Source organism: Antrostomus carolinensis, unplaced genomic scaffold (genome assembly GCF_000700745.2).
Source record: "Antrostomus carolinensis isolate BGI_N321 unplaced genomic scaffold, ASM70074v2 scaffold11944, whole genome shotgun sequence".
NCBI lineage: Eukaryota > Metazoa > Chordata > Aves > Caprimulgiformes > Caprimulgidae > Antrostomus > Antrostomus carolinensis.
The window spans coordinates 61713-84900 of record NW_010310136.1 but is presented as its reverse complement, the minus strand read 5'-3'; the positions used below and the strand labels follow the sequence as shown (position 1 = coordinate 84900).

Sequence of the window (23188 nt, the reverse complement as noted above, 5' to 3'; positions counted from 1 at the left end):
CTCTAAAAATGAAGAGAAATCCAGTTTATGACTGTTCACTCACGCAGACTTACAAGTTAAAACAGCATTTCAGATATTCATGTGTTGTGTAGGAATAGAAAGTCCTAAATTAAAATCAGGAAGCGAGTAGTGTGTGTGCTGTGACCAGTGGAAGGAAATAGATGTACGTGATATGACATTGCAGACAACCTTGTAATCTTGATTAATGGGAGTACCTGCAGAAAAAAAGAGGTGTTTGGCAAAACATTGACAAAATCAATACCACTTTCAAATGATTATGTGTCTTGCTACATTGTCTTGCCAGTTAAAGAGAAATGAGTACAAGGACATATCCAAGTATTTAGTCCAGCAGCTTGATGTAATGCAATTTGAACAAGTAAAGAATCAATATATAACTTCTTTTCACTCACAAGAGCAAATGATAGTATATTATATCAAACCAGCATGGGAATCTATCATCCTTTCCCTATCTGCCTCAAGGTCCTGTCAAATTAAAATCTGGCTTAAATAAGTCCTTGTTAGCGAGTCAGTATATCTAAAATCAAGACAAAATATTTAATATGCATCACAGTTACTTGATGAAAATACTTACTGGTTTGGTAGGAGCTTCAGCACTCACTTCAGACAGAGTACTTAAAATGATACTTGAGAGAGTCCACTTAAATGTTTCAGCTCTTTTGGGATTCAGGGACCTGTGAACACCGCTTGGTGGTAATCTCAGCTTTCCTCTGTACTGTCAGATCTTCAGGGGAGAATTTCCCAAGGCCGAATTCTTTTCTGCTGGTGTGGTTTGTTGGTGCTGTGCATACCAGCTGAGCCACAGGATGTTCTTCCCAGTGGGTTTAAGCTCTCCATTGCTGAAATAATAGCTGTGCCTTTAGTTCAATGAGCTAATTTTACCTGATGAAGTCCAGCTTGTGATTGCCCCACATGCAGTAAAGACAGGGATATGTTCCAACATTGGAAGATGTCTGGATAAAATTGTATTTTTACTATAATGCTTGTTACAGCACAAAGTAAAGAACACTCTAATAAAACTTGATGAGTTTTGTACTTATAATAGTAACTCTGTAGAAAAAATAACATGAAAAGGTTTTTGTTAGCTGCTGGTGTATATTTTGAGGAAAAAAAAGTGGACACTCTCAACTGAAACCCTCTTTAAGAATTTAGAAACTCCAGAGAGCAGAGCTGATGAAACAGTTGTTCATCATTCCAAAATCTGCACTCTTAGAGTGCAAAATCTGCTTAATTCTAATAATAGTTATACATAACCTGCTCTGTGATTTCTTTTTGTTGTTTTTTTTTCTTCAGTCTGAGTTTTTAACAATTTCTGAATTTGAAGAATTTTAAAGCAAAATATTTCTGTTAATGAAATAACCTGTTAATGATGCTCTCAAAGGCTTTAGAAATTATTTCCAAAAATGTACTGTATCCTTCTTTGATAATTGGGAAGTATAATTATTTATCCTTCAGGGATATTAAAAAAAATAAAAATATTTAAAATTGAAGTCATTCATGCACGAACATAGTTATCACTGAAGATCAAGAAAGTAATCTGTTCAGGTCATTGGATGTCCATCATCAACACGTACTTCACTGCAGAAGCTCCGTTTCATCGCTGTCAGCTGCTGAGTGGAGCGATACTTTTTCCATCATGCTGATGGATGCGGATGCACATTCTCAGCTCTGACCTCAAATTGCAGCAACAACGCTACAACGTACTTCTCATATTTTTCCTAAACAGGTCATTATACATGACTGTATCTCACACAGAAACATGTCTTCATATGTAGAAAAAATTCTTTAACAATAATGTGTTTCTCACTTTAAAACTAATACCTTTGAAAATGAAGTAAAATAATGAAGTAGTAAATTAGAAAAATGACCAGTTGGAGAAGGCTGCACAGTGGTGGCTCAAGATCGTTATTAACCTGTACTGGTTTTATTTGTTCTTTCCCATTCACAGACTCTGATCATTCTCTGTTATTTCTGTCTCTTGCTGTTACATTTAGCAGTGATAGATTCTATTGTAATCAATTTATAAAAAGTAAATCTCATGGAAAAAAGGGCTGAAGGACTAAGACCCTTGCAAATGGGCACGTGGCAGCTATCTTCTATCAGCAAAGGTTGGTATATTAGCAGTGTGGGGAGACTTACAACCTGCTTTGGAGGCACAACAAATACTGAGGTTTGATATAAGGAACTACATGACTGTGGACAAAAATTGAGATGAGGATCTTATGTGTGTTACAGGTCTAAAGGACACAGTATTATTCTCAATCCACTTTCTGTGTTAAGTATCTGATGCTAATTAAAAAGTTCAAGCATTTCCTGTAAAGCCGAGTGTGTCAATTCTGGCAGAGGAAAGAGGAGTCCAACTGTCTTATTGTAGGCTTTCCTCTTTTTCTTAATGTAACAATGCACAGTGCTTTACTCTCTCTCTATTAAAAGAAAAACGTCACCTGTAACAGTATTTGAACTTTAAAATTTTAAAGAATCCAATATATTTGAAGTTCACTGAGTTTTTCTCTTGGTGATGGTACCTCTGTCTGAAGTCTCATCTTACATGTCAGCAGAGCCTGGCTGACACCTTTTGTTGGGTGCCGGGTGTACCTGCAAGTGGGTTCAGAGATGGATTAATCTGAGCTGCTGAGGGTATTTGTTGCTAGGCCACTGTGTTGTGTTGATGTTCAGCTTAAAATTAAGGAGTTCTCTGCTTTCCTGTTTATTTTGTTATTTAAATATTATGATAAATGTACATGAAATAGAAATATTTTGGCGTGAGCATTGTAATTTCATAAACATTCACTGGTTCAGAGCTGTTAGTGTTGGGTTTGTGCTAAGTCTAGGAAATACTAATTTTTATTGGCATGCTAGTGGGCATAAGATTAGAGAATAGCTTTAAGTTATTTCTTTTGGTAGAGAAAAATGCAGAAATAAGACCATCTCACTCTTAACTAAATTCTGGTTTGTTTGAGTTTGGCAGATGAGGGAGAAGGGAACAGACTGAGGTCTGACGTTTGCATCCTCCGGTGGGGAATAGTCTGTGACCCTTCTGACATGGGCTGGGAAGGAAGCATGCTAACTGGTCCAAGTGAAATGCATTTGTTTTTCTTTCTTTTTCAAACATCCACTACAATATGTACGACTGCAGACAGTTGTGATAAAAGATGCTGCTTTAGTCTGTTTTCCATCGAAGGAGTGGCAAGAATGAAATTCCAGTGTGATTCTTTCTCAAGGACATAAGGGATTAATATGTCTTAAAATAGACACCATCAACTTGGAGATGGATTTTCCGTGTTTGAATATAATGAATTTTGCAGTGAAAAAATTGGGGAAAAATGGCATTTTCTCTGTTCTTCCTGCTTGTTTGTGAATTTTGAGATAACCTGTTTACAAGATAGTTAAATTCTGCAGAGTCTTAAGAGCTGTTATGATTTTATGTGCTTAAGTAGTTGTGCACGCTTCCATTTTGCACGGTTATTTTAGATTCTGCTGATTGCATGGCACCACAAACTCTTTTTTTACTAGTAGGACCATGAGGCAACCTGGAGGTGGGCAGCAAGCTTGGGGGTGGTCCACACTGCCTTCAGGAGGGGTGATGGTGAAAAAGGGGTGCCTCCTCTTTCAGATACGTGCTTCAGGAGATAGGTAGCTTTGTCATTTGTCCCCTTCTTTTCCTGAGTCTTCAGCAGCAAGGAGGGGAGGGGGTTTTATTGTTTGTTTGGTCGGTTTGTTTTTTTTTGTTTTAATTCAGCAGGCTGCGTTCTGCCAGACTGGTTAATAACTCAGGTGTTTGCTCCTGTGCTTCCAGAGCAAACCTAGGCAGAAGGACTGAAATTTCCAGCTCTGGACGTGTAACAGAGGAGCTGAGCGTATGCAGCGCTCTCTCCCACTGACGGGCAGTGACTCTAGCATTGCCAGAGGAATGAGCATGGCATATTGTTTCTCCCGTATGCCTGATTATTTATTTATACATTCTGATTCATAATAGCATAATAACAGACTTGAAACAATAAGATAATTATTTCACTTCTTGGGTGGTTAAAATTAACTGTGCTCGTCGCATATTTATTCAGTAAAAAAGATACAAGATGTTTAGCAATTGCCCAGAAATTCATTATCTGCATAATGTTCTGTTTCTAAATGTGTATTGCATGACCATTAATCGGTGCCAACAGCAAGAACGCAGCAATATCTGATGTAATTAGTTTTCCCCAGACATGCCAGGGAGAACATCTGGGCTAATTGCATGTTGTTGACAAAAGTTGCCATTCTAATGGGGGTCCCTGTTTGTGCACACACATGCTCATTATACGTACAAACATACTCATGGTTTCAGTTTATCCTCAAGCAAACTAATAGTTCTTACTGATGAGATACTCTTGGGGATTTGTTACTGGGGTCATATAATGTCTGTGGGCAGCATTAGTAAATGTTAACAGGAATAATATGCTCTCCCTTTAAACAGAAAAGAAACAAACCTGTAATGCTGCTTCTTCTGTTTATTTTTCCAGCCGCCACTGGTCCAAGCGATTTTTAGTGGTGATCCAGAAGAGATACGGATGTTAATCTACAAAACTGAGGATGTCAACGCCTTGGTATGTGACTTGGCATGTTATATGCCTGTGATACGTAAGCACCATATTTATGAACTGTTACAATAACAGTATTAATCATATCCTTCGTAATTAACATGTAACAGAATGGAAATTATTTGGAAGTTAGAGATTTGGGGCTTCAGGGGAATCCTAATTAGTAGTCTGAAATATAATTATCTCCAGCAGGTGACTTTAAATTTTCTAAGCGTATGGTAATTATTCCAAATGCACAGGTCAGTCAGGGACATTGTTTTCTCTCTTACTGAGAAAATGAATGAAAACAGCTGAAAGCTGCATATTTTTACTCTCTGTAGAGTTTCCTTTTATGAAGAGTCTTTGCAGATCAGGAGCTGTTACTCAGCGTTTGACTACTTGAAATAAAGCCTCACTATAGGTCTCAGCAGTGAGAGTAACGAAGTAGTATCTTGGCCACGATTTGCCCACAAAGGAATTGCTGTTCTGCAGATTGGCTTATTGTAGCCAGGACAATGGTAACCAGCTGTAAACAAGTAGTAGTTAAGTGTTTTGGCAGTGAAAAAAACTTTCTGCATTTGAACTTGGTCTTTTTTCAGAAGTTGGGGAGTTTTTTTGCTTTTAACTTAAATCTGTACTATTAGAAATGAACCCTGCCAGTCTTGACTACAGTCTGTGGCCTCTGAAAGTGGTGAGAATATAAAGCAGAAGCAGAACAGTGATTTCCAGGTGTTTCCTGGACTTTGGAATCAACCTTCCATTTTTTCATGTCTTTCTCTGACATAAAGCCATCAGTTTATTCATAAACTCCAGCAGTTTGCTGGTGTAGTTGCACTGCAGCTTTTGCAGGCAGTGGGGTCCAACCATCTGGTTCAACCTGCAGGAAGGGACTGGAGAAGTGATCCTACAGATCTGGTTAACTGGACCTCCGCTCTCTTTGCTGTTAAGTAGAAGGAAAGGCTTGCTGTTTTTTTAAATTGGGAATGTGATCAAAGATGACCTTGTGTTTATCAATGCCTGTTTATTTTCTTGAAATAAGTTCCTAAAAGTACTTGCTTAAAGCATCATCTCCCTTGAGTTTCCTCCCTATTTATTTTCTGCGGTGGTCTTAAAAAAAGAAAGAAAAAACCCAACCCAACCAACCAAAAAAAACCCAACTGCCCTAGGTGAACATGACAGTCCTGACATTTCATCTGCATTTCATGTTGATTTTTTCAAAATAGCATTTCCTGTGTGAAGTTGTTGTAGGCTTCTCAAATGTTTTTATATCCTTTGGCTACAAGTGTGGTAGTGATAGTTGCTAGGGAGATGCTCTCAACTGTCAGGTGTGATGTTAAATGAAGAATATGTATTTTATAGATGAGTACCATCATACTTAATAGAAAAAGCCATTGAACTTGAATGGTCTTGTCCAGAATCCTGTTTAAGATGCTGAAAGTCCATTCAAGAACATTTTGCCTGAACAGCTATTTTGTCAGGAGCAAAAACAAAGCTGTTCTTCAGAATAATTAGAAAAATACCGATCAACACAAATTCTGAAGATTGTGTTCTGGGTAGTGATTGCAGACAAGTGTCAAATGCTTGCAGTGTCACTAAAGAGAGATCAAAAGATAGCGTTTTCCTCCCTTGTGCTCTGAGCTGGCAATTTGCACCACACGCTTACATTTCTGTTTTAATGGTGTTCTTAATTGCTTCCATGTTAGTGTTTCTCTAGTGCTTGGTTGCTCACGTGAGAGGAAACTCTGACACTGGTTGGCAGCGATTTGCCCTTTGTTGATTGTTTTGGCTAGCTGTGTTAATATTGGAATAGTTCAAATATAGGTAGGACAGGGAAATAAAAGAAAACTCTGTTTTTGCAGCAAGCTTTGGGGATTTCTGAAGTTTTGAAAATTGCTTTTTGGAGTCTGCAACAAGAGAGGTATTTGGAAGGCAGAAGAAAAAGGCACACGGAGAAACTATGCAAAATTAGGGATGTATATGCATGTTTCCTAAGAGACAATTAATCTCAGAGGAAAGAGTTTGGAGCACATCAGAATTTTAGAAGGGTACTTTTTTTTTATCTGCTAAAATAGTTAGTATCTTTCCAAGCTGGGAAATGTATGTTGATGGAAATGGCTGCGTTCTGGGTGCTGCTCTAATTGTGACTTCTGTTTTGCCACAAAGTGAAAGCTGTAACTGTTAGGCTTAGAAGTGGGTGTTTAGTTCATTCTGTCACTGTGATGGTCACTTTGACCTCTCCAGTCCCTAGCTGTGCTTTGGGGAATGTGATGCTACTTTTGTACCCTGAGGGCATGGACAGCATTATACTTGGCTAGCAGTGAGCATTTCCCTACCACTGAGTGTTGAATGCTCCCTGTTTCCGTGGGAAATGTGGTCTGCCTGTGGGCAATGTTCAGCGGTCGGTTTTCCCAGGGCATTTGGGATATTGGGTCTGACCATCTAGACCACCAGACTGGTTTCGGGTAGATAGTCCTCTACACTTGCCTTTTGGTAAATTTAGAAGTTTCAGGGTGATCGTGCTGTGTAGGTGGGGATTTTGGGATGTGATTTTTTACTTTGGGAAGAGTGTGAGGGAATGACCCCCAGAATCTAGGGTTTATTCTGGATCCAGTGGTAACCTCTGGTTAGCTGGGATGTGTAATTCATGCAGCTATGCAGCACCCTACATCTGCGGAGTCCATTTCTTATGTGTAATGTCATGATTTTCTAGTAAACCATAATCCTTTCTGTAAAATTTTCATTTTAATCACAGTCTTCCAGTTTAGTTTCCCTTCAAAAATTCCAAGGTCAATCAAAAAAGGCAAAAAACCCTTCCAATATTCTTCCCCATAAATGATGAGATGTTTGCAAGCCAAACCAGATATTTTTTTTCCTCCATTTTTACTCTTTATCCACTTATGCTGCTTTTTTTCTTTCCTAAACCCAAAATCTATGGAAAACTTTGATTTCCCTCAAATATCTTCTATTGCATTAATATTTTTAGGAAAGTAAATAATACACACACACACACCCTCAATCAGTGAGAGTGTTGAAGGCAACATCTGCTTTCCCAAAACTTAATTGCTTCTATTTCTGGTGTTGGGGCATGAGTGCCGATGCTGCCCTCTGGGCTTGATCTACATCGGCGCTCTGCCAGCTGGAGAAGCTGCTGCTTCTCGCTGCTTGTTGGTGTCAAGAGCTGCTTGTGCAAATGCTCCCCCACTTATGCCAAAATGAGACAGGTTAGAAGGAGGTAATGGTTTAGCTGAATTTGTCTTGTTTTCATTAAAGCAGAGCTGCAGAGCCAGCAGACCTAAGTGGGCTGCAGTAACTCCTTATGGGTTTGAGCCATGTCGAGGTGTAGTGACCCTTGGCATCACCTGCCCATTTCTAGCTTTGGAACAGGTCTGCAGAAGAATGGGCAGTGGCACCAGCAGAAATTGCAAGGCCTGACATGCAGGAACATGTATTTAGAGGGTGGTTTATTACAGGTGAAGGAAGGCAAGAAGGAAGTCCTTGTGGGGAGGCATGGATGTTTATTACGTCTTTTTCTCATCCTACTTGGTAAAGCATAGATTTGCCCGACTGCCTTTGTTAGGAAGATTCAGACTTTATCCAGGTCTTCACACACACACAAAAGTTCTGTATATGTCTGGAGTATAGCTAAGCATGCTTTTTGAAATGGTATGAGTGCTTGGGGTACAAGTGTGTGCACATTTAGGATTGTGAGTCTGAAAGGCTTTCTATGCTTGAGATGGCTAACGTGAAAAACAGCTTGTAATTCAGTTTGGAGTGACATGTTTGACTTGGGTCTAAGAGAGACCATCATGTGGTTTTTCAGCAGTCTTGGGAACCAGACCCTCATCTCTGTTCTCATCCGAGGAATGGTGATTTTTCCTTTTGGCACTGTGGAGTCTCACAGGAGAATTAAACTATCCTGGAAGTAAATGTGCCTCTTCTAGATGTAGTTTTGCTGTGCTGGAAAGCATTCTGGAGGATTTATTAAAGAACTTTGGAAGCCTTTTGCTTTGACACAGTATGTCAGTTTGGTGCAGGCTAATAGCTGTGTTTTCAGTGGGTATTTAGCTTCTAGTAGTGCTGTTCGATAGGCTGTTAATTTAAGTGGGAAGTCCTAGAGAATGTTTTCTTTTCCTACAGAAGGAAATTATGAACAGTTCTCAGGAATGTAAGGAAACTGAATAATAAAATTGCATTGATGTTTGTGATACAAGAAAACTAGCGTGACTCTGGTTTAGAATAAATATTTTTTTCTTTTAGAAAAGAAATAGAATTTTTTATATTTTATAAAGAAGATATTTGAACTGTGAAGAAGAATCTGCTGGAGATTACTAAGTGTCTGAAATATTGAGAGTTGCTTTGTACAGCATGCTAGTGTACTAGGGGATACTAAGTTTTATCGATCTATCTAATACCTATCTGTGCTGGTGACTCGTGTTACTGTTGTCCTCAAAACGTTTGAGACAGTTAAGGATGTGTAGGCCATTAAAAGCTCATGGCAGGGTTTTGTTGTAGCTGCTTTATTTTCTCCAAAGGCAGCAGTGTCAGCCTGAAATACATGAACTTTCTAAATCTGCTTTTCCCATCAACTCGTGAGTGATGTATGCTCCATGCCATCAACCCCCACCAGGGTCAATATTGCATTTATGAAAATGGAGGAATTGTTTAACTCTAACTTTTGAACCTTACATTGGAAACTCACTGCTATAAACATTAAAATATTTCCATTAGTTTAGGTTAACAGTTTTTATAGTCTCAATCTAGGATTAGTAACTAATTTTAAAAGTTAACTTTTTCTAGCATGAAAGCTACTGTCAGCCACATGGAAGGAAAGTGTTAGATGGACAAGAGAGGGAAAATAATTTTGTCTCTAGAAGATCAAAGTATTTGCCTCTTCCACTTATGGGCACTTGGCAATTAAAGACTCAGTCCAGAAAAATCTTTGTTTCCGAGGCTAAACTGAGGACTTGTGGAAGAAGAGGTGCTGGAACCAGGATCTGCAGTTTGAGACAGGAACTTCTGTGCTTGGTAATAGGAGGAGAAAAAGCACCAGGCATAAAGTACACAGCTTGACTTTCACCTACCAGCTGGTGCTCACAGTTAAGCATTTTGATTTGCTTTGTGAATTACAGGCTTTAATAAAAGAGTCTGTGAGAGGGAGGAAATCCTGAAGCAGCAGAGATTTTCTTTGCACAGTATCAGCTTTTGGCTCCGAATGGTTCTAATTAGCCCAAGAAGAAGCTGCTCATTTGCTTTTAGCCTCTTCAGTAGTTCCTAACCAGTTCCCAATATTTAATTTTCCTGAAGTCAAATTGTACCTGAATGTTTGAGTTTTTTAATGGTACCAGCTATTTGTGCTGTTTAAATAGGTATGCTCAGATCTAAACATAGTTAATGAGCAGGTTTGTTTCTGTTGTTGTTTTGTTTAGCCTTGCATCAATGGAAGCTGTAGCTGTTCATGTGCCACTAATATAATTTAGTTTATTCTGCCACCCTGGCAGATTGCTGGCCACTTGGAGGTGGTGGGAATCCAAACACTTCTTATTAGAGAAACTTCATTAACTCGGTTTCTGTGATGCTTCCTTCTGTGCTAAACTATTCCTGTTGGCTGCTCAGGCAGTTTGGTGACAAAAAGAGGATACAGGCATTTATTTTCTGTAGCAGTTGCACTTATATTTTAATAGTAATTAACTCTTTGTAGTCCCAAACATCTGATCTGAGCAGCTGCAGTTGATAAAAAAGTTCAAGTCCATTATGTATTTTGAGATATAGGCTGTGTTGAGGAGAAACTGTTGGCCTTTTTCTTAATGTGCCTGAATATTTTACATGTGCTGATATGATTCATCTGAGCCACCGTTCTGCTAATCTTTGTGTACTCTGGGGCTCTGATCCAATAAAGCACTTAAGGACTAGCCTAACTTTAAGCCTGTGAAGGACCTTATCAGTGTCACTGTGATCACTTGAACAGTTTAAGCATGTGTTGAGTGTTTTTCTTGCTGAGGCCTTCTGTCCTCGATTGCCTGTTTGTTAAATCCTTGATTTCCTTTATCTGTACTTTTTAAAACAAAAAGTGTACAGGTAGTGTTCAAATGCAGCATCACCTTTTCTGTGAACTGATATAAGTCACTGATACAGTTTTGGGGAGAGAGTGTTTATCTCATCTCAGCATGACTTTGTAGCCATTGTTCAGTTTATCCTCTGTCTCTTACTGACCTTTTGTTCCTCTGAGAACTGCACTTTTGAAGCAGGTCTGATTATTTGTCTTAATTCTATTTGTAATCCTGTTATCATTTCTTCCCCTCACCTCCTTTCCTTGCCTTGATAATTTATGTTCTGGTTTGGGGTATTGCCAGATCTTTCCCTGAAACAACAAATTTTCTTTTTATTCCTCCCTCTCTGTAGCCTTCAGTATTTAGATCATTATTAATTTACTTATTTATATTAGTTCTACTACCATCATGCCACAAGGACATCTGTAGCTGAAAAGACGACGGCGCATGGCAGTCGTGTTGAAGTGGGACACAGCTTTGAGGAGGACGCAAGGAGTGTGGTTGGACGCCTCGGTTCATCTGTTTCTGTGTCAGGCTTGTGCAGAGTGTAAACAGGAACTTGAGGATGTTCCTCAGTTGAGTTGCTCAGCTGTACACTCAGCTGCATGCATTGTGTGCAGACTTCTCTCCACCCAACTCCTGAAAACATTGCCTATAGGGCTCTTCTGTGTGTTTTGAATTTTCTATACCACACATTGGGTGTTATTGTCTGCTAGCTTGTGTGACGTTGAACTCTGATTTGTGCCTGGTTGTGGTAAATGGAGAAATTTTAGGGTTAAATTCTGTTGTGTGACTAAACCTATCTTTCTCTAAAGACTTGATTCTGACTTAATTTTATAGGATTTTGCATTGATTTTAAAAAGTGAAAGCTGAGAATACTTAGAGAGTTATTCCTGTTACAGGATAAAAATGCTGTTTTTCTATTTCATGTCCTTTTTCTCCCTCAGTAATCAAATTCCAAACAGATTTACAGTATAAAATATTGCTTATAATCAATAAAGCACTGAATAGCCTTGGTTTCTTGATAGAGAAAATTGCTTGGTCTTGTTAGCATTCAGCTTCAATCTGCTCTGTTCTGTTGCCAAACCTGGCTATGTTGCAAGAAGCTGCCGCAAAATTTGTCACTGACAGGTGTGATAACTGTTACAAATCCTGCGCTGTGCTAAAGAGAGATTCATGTATTAAAATGAGCAAGCTGAAAAAAAGAAATAAAACTGATTCAATTTTTGTACAAATGTTCAATCAGTCTTACTGTATTTTTGCCATGGATAGCCTTAGGATAGGTAGTATGAAGCAATGCTTATGAAAGGGCTCGTGTGCACCCACATAGCCTGTAAATGCTAGTCAGTGGTGAGTTGTGTCTTCAGAACTGAACACATGGGAGAATCCAGCTTGTGATTTTGGTTCCTGAGCAGACACTACTGGACGGACACTGCTTAATATTGGTTTAATTTACCTGTGATGTGAGGTGAAGTTCAGGAGGTATCTTTCCCTTTGACCTGTGATAAGCGGGATGTCACTTAATCTGTCTTTTGAGTGTTTTATGTGCGTGTCCAATATGTAAGATTGAAACCCACTGCAGCAAAATTCGAGGACTACATACATCATGTATGTTTGAAAAAACCTACAAGTATAAAAATTAGATGTAACTTATTTTGGTGACCAGTGGCTCTGTGCCTCTCAGTGCTGGGAAACAGTTTTCAGCATTCACATGACAAATGGTTCTGCCACACTAATTTGTCCACATCCAAAGCGTACTTTGAAGATAGTCCAAAACAGCTTGTGGTTGATGATCTCTTGGTCATGTTAAAAGTTGATACTTTACTTGACAGGCTCAGAGATATGTTTCAGGGAGAGAGTGTAAATACTAGTAGGGTTTCTGTGTTAGTATCATTTGCAGGAGGTGTTGAATCTGTTAACAGCTTCCAGTGTTTAATGGTAGTAGGTTGTAATTTGGTAAGTTTGATTGACAAGTCTCTTACAATTTTGTATTAATGGATAAGAAACCAAAATTAAATACATTTAGGACTGGAAACAAGGGTCGAATAGCATGATTATCAGTATTAGCAGTTCTTGTGAATTTTGTTGCTCATATTATAATGTTTAGCAGTTTATTTTAAAGTCCTGTGTTCTGGAATCATCTGAATAAAGCAATAAAGGAAAGGGGTTTTTGTAAACACTGTATTTACACTCCTTGAAGTTAGAAAAGAAAATCTTGAAAATGTGACTGCCTAAGGCTGAAAATCACAGAAATAAAATAAAAGTAGATGTATTTCAGAAGTTGTATATATGATTATTAGCAATTCTAAATTTAAAGACACAGGCCTGATTGGTAATATTTTCTGTATTTGTGTTTAAAGGTCAGTCGAGGTGTATGAGCCCATTTTGGGCTGCTGTAGGCAACCAGGCTAAATGGTGGACAAGAACCTTTCTAGACTAGGAGGACTGCATCTTGTCCTTGGTCCTGGTTCCAGACTATTCTCCAGAGATACCCTTCTGAAGAGTCTGGTTTTACATTGTTGATGCAAACTGCATTACAGAGTCTGATGTCTAGAAGCATCTGAATTATGTCGCTGCGATACTTAGAGAGGAAAATGTTTCTGAAAGAGACCCAAGGATGGTGCCTTTCCTCATTTTAGATTTGATTTGATTTGATTTGATTTGATTTGATCTACCTGTAAACAGGATATCAGAGTAAAGATGGTGTCTCTGCAACATCTGGTGGAACCAAGTTATTAAAAAGTTGAGCGTTATTGGGAATAAATGTGTTGTTCAGACCTTGAATTTTGTTATTTCACTGGTTGAGATTTGCATTTCTAATTATAAACAGAAATACACATAGAAAAATAAAAGTTATATACAAATCCATTGCTCTTCAACATTATTGCAGTTATTGATCATGTTTTATAACTGGACAATCTATGGTTTTGTAGGATGCTGAGAAACGAACTCCTCTTCATGTTGCATCGTTCTTGGGAGATGCAGACATCATTGAGCTTCTCATTTTGTCAGGTAAGGTAGTCTCCCTCACTGTTTATTAACTGGCAAATTAGCTAATTTTAAAGCTACAAGGAATACCCAGCAAAGCATATATAAGTGAGCTTTGGGCAGTGCCTATTTCTGAGTTTCATAGAGCTGGTTGCAGTTGTTGCAAGGTTAGAAAATATATTTAAATTTGGTGATTCAATTATAAAACATGTACCGTGACCGAGTGGAATTAATTAAAAAAGCAGCTAGTTTTAAAAAACTTGTAAAGCATTCAAACTGACAATATTTGTGGATTCAGAAACTTGACGAAGTGCATATTTGAAATGTGGGCTCATGTCCTGAAGCACAAGCCAAGAATTTCTGTTAAGCAGAAAATATTATGGAATAATAGCAAAAAAGTTATGAATGAGTTTGAATGAATTGTAAGTGATATTTTAATTAGAAACATGATTCTAAGAGTTAGGAAGTTGATTTGGAGAATAGAAACTGTGCAGTAGGATGTATCTAAACAAATGCAAAGCCAAGAACTTGCAAATTAGAGGTAGAACAACTGGTGTTTTTTGGAACTGATCTATACTAACAAATATATTTTTGAAATGTGTGATCTTTTGGTGGGTAGTCCCTAAAAAAAAGATAAATTTGTTTTTTAAAAAAAAAAGTTTGTCTAAATATTGTATGTTTTTAGGGTAGAAAGGTATGTATGTGTGCATACACAATATATATTTTATATTTGTACACTACCTTAAGATACTTTAGTCAAAACCAAAGTATATTAAACATTATTTGTAAATGCTTACATTCTCCCTTAAAAAGCATTCATCTTTTTATATATTAGTTTAAATGCTTTGTTGGGGCATTGCCAAAAAGCTCATCCTGTATGTTGTCATCTAATGTCTTAGAATAAGAAATCATGAACAGAAGCAACAGTTCATATGCGTATGCAAGGAGCCTGATAGAGGTTTGGCCATAGATGCTCAAAATGCCTCTGTTTATTGTATGTGAGTGTGACATAAGACTGAAGTACAGTCTGAACATTGAACTAAGAGCCGTTTTAATCCCTCATGCTGACTCTGCAGATTTATCTTTCTCTGGACTTTTTTCCTCAGCTCCTAGTAGGAATATAATGCTAACCTACCTTTTCAGAAGCGCTGTGGGGGGGGGGGAGGGGGGGAGGAACCCAAAATAAATTCCAAACTGCTGTAGTGACAAAAAACATGATCAAAATATGTCAGAACAAAGCGTAAAACAGATGTATCTCAAGAAGTACACATAATTAAAGGCAAACTCCTGGATGTGCTTGCAGATTTCTAAGGCAGCGTTTTTTCTAAACTGGAGAACTCTTAAACCAGCATAAGCTTTACCCTTAGAATGTGGGATTGAGAGGAACCTTATGGTACAAACGTCTTAACACTTTGCAAGCAACCTTGCTATACGATTGGTTTCACACATTATTAGATTGCCTCTTCAAACGAGTTGCATATATTTTTAGAAAGTTATTTCAGAACTATCAGTCCTGTAATTGCAAAGTGCCTTCTAATTTACAACTTGAATCCTAGAATAAATCAGGCCAGAAGGGATTTCTAGAGGTTGCCTGATCCAGCCCCATGCTTAGAGCGCCAGCCAATTTCAGTTAGATCAGACTGCTAATGCATGCATGCAGATCACACAAACATATTTCTTTGGTTAGCAGCCTAACCGCACCTGGAGAAGGCAGAAAATGAGAATTCAGGCTGCTGTAGCTATGCCTTTCCTCTATAGATTTTTGGGGGCATTTTAAGTTGTCTAATTGCTTAATGAGTCTAACTAGTTGGACATACATCAGAACTTTCTACTCTAACCCTGGTGCTAGCAGAGCAATTTAAATGAACATTCCTCTGCTGACAGGATATGTTTGGATGAGTTTTCAATACACTAAATGCAAACATGCTTTTCTTCACTGGGAGATAAGAGTTAATAAACTTCATCTATGCAAGTGTTCTTGCAGTGTGAGTTGTTTGTCACATACTCTTGTTCCATTGTGGTGCAAGAGCAATGCCTTTTTCCAAGTTTTGTAAGTAACGGCCACAGGCAATATCCACATGAAGAGAATGGTGAAGCAGTTCTACCTATTTCTCCCCTGAATCCCAGTAGTGTCAAAAAAAGTCCTGGTGAACATTCTTATTTTCTATCGCATTCCTAATGAGGGAAGGAGGTTTTTTTTAATGTTCTTCTGGGACACCTAGTTCCAGCACCTCACTGCCAAAATGTCATCCATGGGCTATAGGGTTTGTCTGGTCAACAACATAAAATGCAGGTGATATATGTTGGGGTTTTTTTCTATATCCAAGTGAGTGTGAAAAACTTATAATGTGGGCTTTTAAAAATTGACTTTTTGTCAGTGGATTTGTGCTGGGGTTCATTCTGCAGGAACTGTGTGAAACTTTCCCAACTAGCTCAGTATGAGTCAAAATTAATTTTGTGTTGCATATTCTAGCTATGCATTGTACTTTAATCTCTGAAGTATCATTACTCATGATGAGCATCAGTACTTGTATCCCAGAGCAGGTTTGGAGGAGCATATTTATGCATCGTTATAAACACCTCTGTTATTGAGATCTCTTCATGAAGAAGGCTACAAAGACAATAGCAACATCTTCCCTTTGCTTCCCTTCTTCATTCTGTAAACTGTATTAGTAAAAATGTTTCATAAAAGATTAATCTGATCACAACATTTAGTTACATAAGCAGAAAAACTTTATCTGTCTTAAAATGAGAAGGTGTTTTTACAGAGGGAAAGCACAAAAATAATTGCTTTTGGCATCAAACAATAATATTCTCAGCATGAGTAGAAGCTAGGAGGAGTAGCAACCCATTGCATTTTGTACAGGGCTCAGGAGAGAAATTAAATGAAATATGCACATTCTGATATTTGTGGTCCGTGAACTGGTGGCAGCACAAATAAATGTAGTGTCTAATGAATAAAACTTCTTCCCAGGTGGTTGGAGACAGACCAGAAATGATCTTCTAGGTAGCCAATGAAATTGAGTCTGTTTGGAATTGATACAGGAGAGAGAGTGCCAGATCCCTCAACTGGTATGAATCACCCCGGCCCATTAAATGTCAGAGCTAGGTAGATTTACACCACCTCAAAGGTCTGATTCATAATCATATGGTTCAAACTGGGGAAACGTGCTGTATGGTTTTGTTTTTCCAGGCTACATGAAAGCATAGAGCTTTAAGAACTTCTCCTTCATCTCTTTTCTGTCAAGAAGGAGAAGAACCAGGGTAACCATCTTGCATAAATGAAGCTCTGTATGATGACTCAGTCATGGATGCGCAAGAAGAACTGTCTGGGCAGATACAAGCTCCATTTTAATCTGTGCTAGTGCCTCTTCCCTTCCTGGGCTTTGAGCTGGTGCCCGAGGGCATAATGTTTGAGCTCAGTCCCTTACCCCTTGTTCCCCACCCAGGAGCTTGCAATCTTGGCCATATTACCATGCCTTACTGTTTCAGAAGGCTCTGAGCTTCTTGGCAAGAAGTTTATGCGCTGGGGGCGTGCATGCAATATTGACATCCGTCCTTCATAAATTGCACAATAGCTGAAGAAAAGGACAAAGCCCAGCATGCTTTGGAAGGATTCCTGGTAAGCTCTGCCACATAGATTTGGAAGTGAGACTGTCACATGCGCAGCGTGTTCTGGGCCATCCCTGTTGTGTAGGCAGCAGGGGAAGGCACTGTGTAACTTGAACCCATGTCTAGGGCTTCCTCCTTTACTCAAGCTAAAGACTAGGTGAGCTGGAGAGGCAGCTTTCTCTCTGCCTTTCCCATGGCTTTGAGATTCCTGTCCTTGGGGATTAGGAGCATCACCATTGGGTGAAAGTTTGGAGGATGTCTCAGGACTATCTTGTCTCTCCTTTATGAGTGACCAGGGCCTGTGTGCTCTCACCTGGTGGGATTGCCAGGCCACGTCCCTCCCTAGCAAGTGACTTGGACTTGCCTCTGAGGAGATCCTGCCTGAACTCCTGTTTCTGCCATGTAGGTGTTCTCAGGCTCTTCAGTTCCTGTATTCACATCTAGCATGGTATCATGTTCCTCTCATGTTGTGGGTCCCAGTTCTGTCTATCAGCTGGTGCCACTCTTCTGTTATATTTCATTTGTGCTGATAGAATCATAGAATCATAGAATGGTTTGGATTGGAAGGGACCTTAAAGATCATCTAGTTCCAATCCCCCTGCCATCAGCAGGGACACCTTCCACTAGATCAGGTTGCTCAAAGCCTCATCCAGCCTGGCCTTAAACACTTCCAGGGAGGGGGCACCAACAACTTCCTTGGGGAACCTGTTCCAGTGTCTGACCACCCTCACAGTGAAAAACTTCTTCCTAATATCTAATCTAAACCTACCCTCTTTCAGTTTAAACCCATTTCTCCTTGTTTTGTCATTAATTGCCCTTATGAAAAGTCCTTTCCCAGCTTTCTTGTAGGCCCCCTTCAGGTATTGGAAAGCAGCTATAAGATCTCCCTGGAGCCTTCTCTTTTCCAGGCTGAACAGCCCCAACTCTTTCAGCCTGTCTTCATAGGAGAGGTGCTCCAGCCCTCGGATCATCCTGGTGGCCCTCCTCTGATCTTTGCTTTGTATTGTGTGTCTCTGTGTGTGTGGTGGACCATAGGGTGCATTCCTTATATTTTAGTGTGTTCATTGCTGTGTCTCAGAGCAGGAGTTGGAAAGGCGCATGTTAATAATGTCATTAATAGGTTAAAGAGTAGAATTTCCTTCCTCTGTTGACCATCCCTAATTTCAGAGAATTAGATTGAAGAATCCAGATTTATTGGAGACCTGTGGATTTGGCAGATGTGCTGGATGGAAAATTGAACTTTGGTCAGGATAAAGAGATGTTAACTTTATTCCTGAAAGCCAGCATCGGGTTGTTTATTTCAGATCTCAAAAGAACAGAGACAATTTCAGATTTATTTCCTCTTTTGGCAGAAAAATTTAAGAGTGAAAGATGGCAAAGATCACAAAAGAGCCATATTAAAGGAGAGTGGATTACAGAAAGTTTTCTCTCTGTTGATTTTATCTGTAATGTTATATATTATGTTGTCTGCTTCAGCCTCACAGAGCAAATCCAACAGTCAAGCCTTTCCTTCAGGCCCATGAGTATGAGCACCTCCGAGGGCAGAGTTCAGGGGATGGGGTTGAGAAAAGGGTCTTCTCTGAAAAGGCTTTTAAAAAAGTGAATAGTTTATGGGGTGTGTGGGTGCTTTGGCTACCTGGAAAGATGTTAAGGGAAATCTTTAAAGGAGCTTACTTTTCAAGGAAGATTGTACTATGAAGGACACAAAACCCACCAATTTGAATGTGTTATCAGCCCTCTTGTCCTTATAAACACAGATGAATTAACGGACTGTTGTAGGAATTGCTTTGAAACATGGTTAAGGTACTTGGTCTGGAGAGAAGGAGGGACCTTGAATTTCTGGGTGACCTTGAGGGAGTGTTGTGAGATGAACTTGAAAATTTAAGCTTCTGATTTTTTGATACAGCTGATTTTAAATACCTTAGCATGTTGAAGAGCACTTAGTCTTCTGAACTGGATTTTTATGTTGCTTTGTGCTTTCAAATAGCTGTCTCCCCGGGCTGTCACAGTATGGACACTCAAGTTCGTGAAGTGTAGAGGACACCTTTGAAAACGTGAGCATTGGTCCCAGGGTGCTTCTGTTTGCTCTCCTTTAAAATGGCAGGTATTTTCTGTCCCCGAAGTAGTGAGTCAGTGCTGGTGAAGTTTTTTATTATCATTAACCATTGTCTGCAAGGGAAACTAAAAGATGCATTTGGTGAAGGAAATGGGCAGTACAGAGGGAAGCTTTTCACAACAGCTGTTCAGAAAATGTGCACCTCAGTAAATGGACAACAGCAGCTTCTGTAACAGGGAACAGCTGAATCGTGCAGCTCTTTAAAAAGAGAAATAACAAACATATTCAGCCGATTCATTGAATTAGATATGTAAGAGCAATTTCACTTTGTCACATAAAGAGCCCCAAAGCACAAAGAAGTAATGTGGGAAACAGCTGAGGAAGAAAAGACTCACAACATGCTATGTATTATTTTATTTAAACTGTTATTGTTTTGCTTTTATTATTTTGTTTAGCTGTTTTCTTGGCTACTATTTCAGTTTCTCAAAGGGTGAGAGGCATGAATAGCTACTGATGGAGACACTTCCCTAGGTTTTCTAATCATCTTCATATTCACCAATGCCACTGGAGTTGTTGAATACTGAGGAAAATGTTTGTCACATTTTGCTACTCCACACATAAGCCTTTCTGATTTGCAACCATCTGCTTGTAAGACTTGGTGAATGGGTAGAAATAAAGCAAAAGCAAACCTTAGTTACGAACGTAAAGGCAAAAAACCAAGGCAAATACAAAATAAATTCCTAAACCCAAAAAGAGGTATTTGGTGGCAATCATTAGGAATTCATCTAGGCAATTTGCATCCCCAAGACCCTACCAGGCCAAGTCAGTATAACACAAGGTGCCTTGGAGTCCTGTCTGTCAGCTTCCTGATGGTGGAGGAGGTTGCCTTACTGTCTCTACAGCCTCGGGCAGTGTAGGCAAAGGGCAGGATACTAAAGTGTATTAACCATAATGGCCTTCTCATGAAGATCGAAGAAGGTAACAGCTTCCTCACTTATACAAATTCATTAGAAAACCCTTTGAAGCTGTTGTCTTTTCTAAAGGGCATTTCTCCAGAGGGCAGGTTTGTGCCACCAGGGATGAGGTTCTGAGGTGAGTCCGGAGGATTGTCTCTAATTGTTGCAATAGTTATGAAAGTGGCTTTCTTTTTCTTGCAGCCAAAAAATTATATCCCCACTTGTGGAAATATGAAAGAACTTGTTTCTTCTCTGATTATCTAGCACAATTCCCACTAACCACTGTGATTCAGAGACAAGCATCTTCACATTCCTGAGAAATGGCTCTGGGAAAGTACTTCTGATTCAGAGAGTGTGATTTATTAATTACAGGCTTTTGTATGCACGTAAGTTATGGTGCAAAATGAAGCTTAAGAGTCTCTTTGTTCATGAAGTTCAGGGGCTCATCCAGGCTATGTGCACAATGCTTGCGCTTCTCTAAAATTTTTCTGCATGTGTCTGAGAAGACTAGCACTGCTACCACCAGACCCGAGGGGTACAACATTTTCAGGTTAAACCCTTTTTAAAATTAGTTTCTCTAGTCCTTTTCACTAGATTTCCTTTTCAGGCTATCATATTAGTGAACAGCTTTAATATTTCTTTCAAACAAATCTGTTTTATCACACAAATGTACAGGATCCTTTTTTTTGTCAGCAGTCAGCCAGCACTGCTGTAGTTGTTAAATATTCTTCCTTTATCCTTTACTCTGGTAAGCCACCCCCAACCCATCCTATTGCACAACTGTTTTTGTTGAAGTGCACGTTAGTGCTGAACTGCACAGAAGGTAAACAGATAGTTTCCTTCATCCCTCTTCTTCTGATGTTTGCTGAATAACACCCACAGAAGCTGAGGTAGTAAGTGCCCGGTTTCCTCCTCAGCCTGTGCATTTCCTGGTCCTATTTTCTTGTTCCCAGCAAGATTCGTAAAGCAGGGAAGTGGTTATGTCTTTTAGTGGTCTGCTGATGGAGCTGGAAACAAGAGAGGGTTGTTCAGGCTCATTCCCTTTGTTATGTCTGCAGACAGCAGCTGGACTCTGAGCAAAGAGTCACTTTTTTTCCCCCAGCTGTATCAATTGATCTGAAAAGATGCATATACGTAGATATACATGTACATACATATATACATATGTAATGTATGTGACGAATCTCGCTTCTTTTGTGTCCCATAAACAAGGCTATTCCTGCTAATAATCTGACCTGTCCAGTTCCTTTCTTTCCAAATCATGCTTCAGCTCCTATCTATCCAGGATCTGGAAATGCTTCACAAAGGTGAAGAGGGTGCCCAGAGAGTTGTGGAGAGCTCTGAGAGTACCACATACGGCTCAGCTCTTGTTACTAGGAAACCAGTTGGGCAAGGCTTTCGGTGTCGCACCCAAGGCATGGATGTAACCTCTGCTGTTTACTTGCAGGTGCTCGTGTTAATGCCAAGGACAATATGTGGCTGACTCCTCTCCATCGAGCAGTTGCTTCAAGAAGTGAAGTGAGTAAGATTCGATTATCCTGCTTTTGCACATAAACCACATGCTGGGGGAATAAGCAAGCCACTGAGAGCTGTGGTAGGTAGCATGGTGACACAAACAGGGAAAGCATTTTCTGTGTGCAGGGCTTTTGGCATTGCAACTGAAGGCCAGCTTTTACCAGTTAGTTACAGCTGCTTTTGAGCTTTGATGTGGTTGGTTTTCACCTTGTGGAATGCCTTACGTTACTGCAGCAAGTCATATTGAGGAACCGTCAGCTGGAGTGGGTGACCAAGACTGAAGTGGGATAGAGTCCACATTGGTCTACAGTGCCCACATCAACTTCAAGTGGTTAAATAAAGAGGAATAAATCCATATGGATGTGTGCATGCCGTGTGTGTGCCAGAGGGGAGTATATGTGTGTGTGATCCAACACGTATTACCGCAGTTTGTTTTGGTTAATTGCATTTCAAGGCATCCATTAGGTTTTTGTTAATGCATTTGATTTATGCAGAAAGGGGGGTTAGCCCGTATTTCTTCTATTTGACAACTGGAAATCTTCTGGCATCATGTTTTACTTTTTCCATTGCTCTCTCAAAAAGGAGCAGCAATAACCATCAGGAACGCAGCTCAGGCATGACTGTGTTTTCAACTGCACCATTATTCTTGGCTTTCCATTTTGGACCTCCCTGTATACTTCTATCCTCCTAATACTTAGTTAACAGTGAGCCCAACTGCAGACCGAATTGGCTGCTAGGGGCAAGGGGAGGGGTTGTAAAAGAGACAGAGGGTGGCTGTCTTCCAGAGACTGGTGGACTCGAATCACCTCCGTAACAGTCCCAGTGCTTGCCAAGCCTGGAGGCAGGAATCCTGGGCTCGCTTCTGAACTTGAGCATTGTTTGGCTGCTGGCTGAGCTTCCCAGCTGCTGGCATCTGATGAAACCCTCTGAAAGGAATATCTGATAGAGTATGAATGCTGTAATGAGGCAAAATACAAAAAAACCATGTTGGAAAACAAAGGTCAAACTTAAACCTTAAAAAACAGCCACAATCTTTCTGATGCAGTAATCACAATGTGTTCGGTTTCTTTTTTTGGATGTGTCAGAGAACATGATTTTTATTGTCAGTGACAGTCCTAACTGAAAATTTATGTCTTTCTATGGGTTTGTGTCTCATCCTTAACTCTTCATCAGCTGAAGGCCAGTTGCTCAAAGAGAAACTGCCTCCTATTGTGCTGACAGTACTGATACCTCAAAGTGAGAACCCAGGTGCAACAGTGGGGCAGCAGGGGAAGGCAGCAGCCTTTGGTGCCATTCCATGGGCTGCTACCTATTTTATAAACACACATAGCTTTCTTCTGGTCCTTTTCCTTTGTTATTTATATGATAATTGCTATGTTTGCTAATCATTTTGGAACAGATTCAGCGTTTTGAGGCTTTTTCAATGTTGCATTTACTTTA

General features: G+C 39.6%; 1 protein-coding gene across 1 annotated transcript in view; it reads left to right on the top strand.

Annotated features, from left to right (window-relative positions):
* Positions 1–4520: 4520 nt before the first annotated feature.
* LOC104523658 (serine/threonine-protein phosphatase 6 regulatory ankyrin repeat subunit B) overlaps positions 4521–23188 on the top strand; it is a 75217-nt gene continuing 56549 nt past the window's right edge. Inside the window, exons 1-3 of the mRNA XM_029084580.1 lie at positions 4521–4601; positions 13555–13633; positions 21681–21751. Coding sequence (XP_028940413.1) covers positions 4566–4601; positions 13555–13633; positions 21681–21751 — 186 coding nt within the window. The 5' untranslated portion in view covers positions 4521–4565. The remainder of the gene's footprint in view (positions 4602–13554; positions 13634–21680; positions 21752–23188) is intronic.